The sequence below is a fragment of the Teleopsis dalmanni genome, chromosome 2 (assembly GCF_002237135.1).
Source record: "Teleopsis dalmanni isolate 2A chromosome 2, ASM223713v2, whole genome shotgun sequence".
Lineage (NCBI taxonomy): Eukaryota > Metazoa > Arthropoda > Insecta > Diptera > Diopsidae > Teleopsis > Teleopsis dalmanni.
The window spans coordinates 200,589,412-200,595,121 of NC_051847.1; the positions used below are offsets into that span (position 1 = coordinate 200,589,412).

General features: G+C 29.5%; 1 protein-coding gene across 1 annotated transcript; it reads left to right on the top strand.

Moving 5' to 3' along the window:
* The first annotated feature begins 3,379 nt into the window (after positions 1-3,379).
* Positions 3,380-4,151, top strand: LOC119685689 (NPC intracellular cholesterol transporter 2-like). Its single transcript, XM_038100046.1, has 3 exons — positions 3,380-3,530; positions 3,594-3,704; positions 3,772-4,151. The coding sequence occupies exons 1-3, from the start codon at positions 3,455-3,457 to the stop codon at positions 4,071-4,073; spliced, it is 489 nt and encodes a 162-aa protein (XP_037955974.1). The 5' UTR covers positions 3,380-3,454; the 3' UTR covers positions 4,074-4,151.
* Positions 4,152-5,710: the final 1,559 nt, after the last annotated feature.

Genomic DNA, 5,710 nt, shown 5'->3' on the forward strand with positions numbered 1-5,710 from the left:
GAAAAAAATAACTAAATCTATTGTATCATAGAAATTACCACCCCCTCTCTAAAAGCCCGACCCGATGTCTGTGGTAATTTGTCACAAAATTTTTCTGTGCCTTTAATTTTCTTTCAGTACATATTTTCACCTGTTGGGAAAAGTGAATAAGGGGTGTGAGTTTCATTGCGAGCATCTCTGACTGTGTAATTGTCGTATATGACAGCACATGTGAATCCATATAAAGAGGAAGCACACACGCCAATGGATTAGTTAAATTCCATTAAGAATGACAGATAGAATCTTTGTTGCTTCTTTAGATTTCGTTTATAATTTTTTCTTCTTCTGCTTATTTAAAGCTTAAATATTATTAGGGCGAATAAAATTCAATATGAATTTTTCACTAACCTCTCACCATGCACCTTCGTCCTTTTCTCTTCATTCAACGAAATGTTAAATATTTATTTGCAGTGCTCGATGATATATCAATTTTATGCCTTATCGATATTCAATAATATGTGTACTGCCTGATTTTATTTGTGTGTAGTGCAAATAATAATCCTTGTTCAAAAATTTGTGATTGCGTTCGATACACGATAAAGTAATGACAATGTAACTGCTACGCCTGCTGTGCAAATAATTTACCACAGTTACATTTTTTCAATATCCCTCAATATATCCTAGAATCCTGCTACTGTATTACTGTATGCTTATATGTGCATAATCCCAAGTGAGCTGATATCCTTTTTTTATGCTTTGCTCTTCATTTAACTTTTTTGATGTTCACTTATGATATATTCTTTTGCCATTTTCATAGTCAGTATTAAAGTATCTAAGTACTTAGAATCGGTCCGAATGCAAATATAATAGCATATTGTGTTAACACATTTATGGCTTATTATTTACAATATCCATTGGAAGTATGACTAATTTATTATAGTGAACTAAAGCACTTCTAATTTGCACTAAATACTATTTATATTTTTTAGTGAGTCATTTTACTTAAAGTCAATCAACACATTTAGTACTACGCCAATGCCACACTTAAAGATTAAATAAACTGTAAATCAAATTTATTATAATACAAATGCCAGGGAATACTGCTGAGAATGACTAATACTTGAGTACACCTATTATCACCATTATCAGTTTTATAGTAAAATCACTTATTTACTTATTTAACAAAATGCTTATTATTGTTCATATTTAAGTGGGTTTGTCTAATAATAATGATTACAGTCCAAAATGATGACCAGACAAATGCTATAAAAGCAAACGTATATAAATAATATCTAGACAAACGTTTTAAGACTATACTACATATTAGTAAGAGTTCAAAAGTGAACAAAATGGATTTCTCTCACAAGATGCAGAGAAGTATATAGTTTATTATATTCTTACTAACATTTTTATATACTCTTAAAAGTATAAGTTTATGTAAATAATTGTATTAAATTATCATAAAGCAATAACAATGCTCTTGAGCATTGCTCTTAGGTTCAAAATCATTACTAATCCTAAATATAACCTAAAATAGTCCTAAAGAGAAAAACTTGCAATTGGCTAAAATATTAATAATACACTTACAGAACATGCTAAGAGATCTTTGAATAGACCCGATCAAAAAATACATAAGGGACAGAGCCATGAAGTTATATGCAAAAACTGACAGGCTATCCAACTTAGCACTATCTAATCTTAGAGTAATCACTCTCCGCATGGGGAGGTACGCAGATCTTAGATCAAGCACTGAATAATCATGAAGCTTATAAAGAATACATAAATTAGTCAATGAGATGGGTGGCACCCTGTAGTACCCCCAGCTATCACAGAGTAAAGTGCCCAGTTACGCTGACTCGAAAAAAAGATTAACATACATACATACAGAACGAAACTGTCAGTAGTTACAATGTACCAGTAGAAGGACCAATATATGTTTTGCTAGAGAACGGTTAACAATCATTTTGAATCCTAAAGAAAGTCTAACATGCTTTTGAAGAGACGTTTTGCTAACTGGCTAAGATAATAGTAATAAAGAACTAAATTTTTCAGCAATTAAAGTCTCACAGCTTGCTATTACTAAATGAAAGCTACTTAAGTGATTTGTAAGAGGTGACCAGTGATCTCTGATCATTGATCAGAATATATCTACAACTAATACGACATGGAGAATGCAAAAAAAATTATTATCATAATATCCACAAATAAAATATGGCTGTCGTGCTAAATATTTTAATAAGATTCATATATAAATAATTTAGTAGAAAATAAAATTAAATAAATACTACATTTAAGCAAGGTAACTACTTTAATTTCTAGAAAGTCTATAATTTATACATAATAAAATATTAATTTTATTAATTCAGTATTAATTTTACAGCTAATTTAATAATTAGTTTATTTTAATTATTTTCATTTATTACTTATTTAGAAACTAAAGATTGACAATAATACACAGTAACCTTTAATATCCATGGTCGCATCTCTAGAGAAAGTCTTATAAACTAATTTGAACTAACTAGGGTACTGGTGAACGTAACATTCTCCACTCTTTCAAGACTATAGATAACACTCAATTATGTTATTACTATTCTATTGTCTTAGACACGAATAGATAAAACGAATTGATATTACACTCTACACTACATATTTTAATTACTTTTCATTTAAAAGGTGGTGATTGACAGAAACATATCCAGTTAAGAATTCGGGGATTAATCTAGAGCAGTGATGTAGTTATCTATTTGGGTTGGAAAACCTTTCAACATATTTCTTAACTACCGAATGTGCTCTCTGGATTAATTACACGATCTTTACTGTCGATCTATGAATTAACAGACAACCTATATTTCATGTTTTCTTGTACTGATAAGATATCCTGCTAAGATCCTATGAAGGAAGTTAAAACACTCTTCTTGGAAAGCTTGTCAGCTGTTTTTATACTGTCAAATCCGTCATATAAAGGAACTCCAACGAATTTACATATTTTCGTATTAGTCAATTGAGTTAAAAAAAACGCTTTTCTTTTTTTTATGGATTATAATCAGTATTAGGGCCAAGTCTACAATAGACATTACGAATTATATTATTAAATCCGAGAATATTATTGATTTTCAAACTTTATGAAGTCTAAAAGAATATTGAAATTTGCCAGTGCTATAGTTTGTAATAATCTTCGAGTACTAATATTTCGACAAAAAGTCAGATTACTTCCCCTCTACAATTTCACTCAATTGTTGGGAATTGAAAAACTTTCTCTTAAATTTTACAGCGAAATTTTGCTATTCGCTAATACAAAATCCAGATAAGATTATATGTATGTCCATACTATTCGGCTAATGTCAAACTAACTATAAATGTAAAGTAAACCAGCTAATACGAGCATTCACTAAGTAAACTTAGCAGCAGTCTTAAGTTGAAAAAATATATTTAAACTTACTTTCTTCTCTCCAGAGTCAAACTGAAAAATCTGAAGATGATAGCACGTCTCATAGTTGTCTTTGTAATAATTAGCGCCTTTTCTACGGTATTAGCGACAGATGTGAAAAAATGTACGTTTTAAGAAATATATCTAAAATCAATAATAAAAAAAATTAATTATTATTGGATTGTAGGTTCCGGTGATAAGCCATTTCCATTATCAGTAAACGTAACCGGATGCGAGACACCACCTTGTGATATTCTTAAAGGATCAACAGTGGAAATGTTTATACATTTTGTATCTCGTAAGTAATTATAATTTACATTTTCAAATTTTACAATATTCTATTCAATATAACATTTTTTTTATAGACCGAGATGTTTCTGAACTCACAACTAAAGTGAAAGCCTACACATTTGGTATAAGTGTGCCATATGAGCTGCCCGAAGAGACGAGCAATGTTTGCCGGAATCTTATGTTTGGTGCCTACTGTCCACTCTATCCAACAGAAGATGTAACTTATCTCTTTCTCTTTCCTGTCGGTTCTTATCCAGAAATTAGTGTGAAAATTGAAATTTATCTGGTCGATCAGGATGATGAGATTGCTACTTGCTTCATTTGCGATATTAAAGTGAAAAAAGGAAATTCCAAGTTGGAATTAAGTTATGATTAAGACTATGATTTAAAGTCATGAGAAGTATCTTAAAGACTATATATGTATTAAAAGTATTTTATGAAATTTTTGGAAAACTGTGATAAATTATTTTCTCTCACATTTTTGGAATAATAAAAATTTATTTTGCAAATAATAATGTAATATAAAGATTGTGCATTTTTTATAACTTTTTACCATAATCCGATTTTAGTGGTTCTTCCTTTTTATTTGCGAATTTCTGATTTTTTTTTTGGGGAAAGTTTGAGGAGTCATTCCGCTTCCCTTTTATTGGAGTAAATAATTCCTTGAAACTTGGCATTGCTTTTGGTTTTATTCCTGTTTGATGTTACTTCCTCAAAATACTCGCATTACTGAAATGTTTTGATGTATCTTTCTATGTGATGTTGTCACTTTGTATATATGTATATATGTGGTGTACTTCCCGTGGCAGTACAACACATTTAATAATCCCAAAACATTTGAATTTTTAATGTATTTTAAAAGCCTGCACAGGTATTACAGCACATCAAAATGTAAATGCATACGAAATGCTTTTGCCTAGAAAGCTACAGTATTTAGTAACCTTTTAAAATATTTTAAAAGATTACTAAAGGTTACTTATTTCATATTTAACATTTATTAAATTTTTTAATATTATTTTGTATAGGTAAAAATATCTTAGAAGGGAATATAATTTTTATAGTTAACTGCAAGTATTAAAAAATTACAACAAAAGTTAAGATCCCGCCCTTAAATATATAATAATAATTTTTAATATTCTTAAAATAAAAATATTATAGCTTTATAATACTATATAGCTAAGAATAATAGAACAAATAATAGAATAGTAATTTAGTTGGATAGAACAGTTTTGTACAACATACTACTAGTACACATAAATAAACTTAAAGAAAATGTTGATAGAAAATACTGATTTTTGTAAAAAATATTACTAATATTTTGTATGCGACAGTACTACCCGGCGACCAACACCATATGTTCAAAACCCTGAAGAAGTGCTTTCTATTGAAATGCTTTCTTGAACATAAATTTGACTAAACCATCACAATTTGTGCTCTTGGGGTTCTATAGCATACTTCTATAGTATATTGGGTTATGTCCTGGCAATCTCAGGATATAATAGAGTGGATAGGCAGGTTATAACATAATGCTAGGGATCTTCTTAGTCCTATTAGTCCTTTATATTACCATACAAACCCTTAAAAAGTTTAAACTATATAAAACTTTAAACAAAGCCTAAAGCGTGCTATAAGAAGTGGTCCTTTAGTGGTCTATGAACGAGATAAGTATATAAGCGTTTGCTTCGATTTGATTGTAAAATTACCAATTTATAATGATTGTTTTACCCTTCACCTTATTTTGAGTACAGTATAGCTTAAGTTTGAAAAACTGTTTCTAATAAGATAAAGAAGTTAATTGATGAAAATAAAAGGAATCAAATTACAGTATGTTAAAAACTTGCTTGGCAGCAACACAGTAACATAAATGTCTAAACAGATAAACCGTTGTGTTCGATGCTGGATTTAATTAGTCTCTATTATTTACATATTTTCATTTGTGTCATATATTTGAGTCAAACCATTGACTTAGAGTGCCTTTCTTAATGAAGGTAGATTAGTAGGCACGTAGAAAGA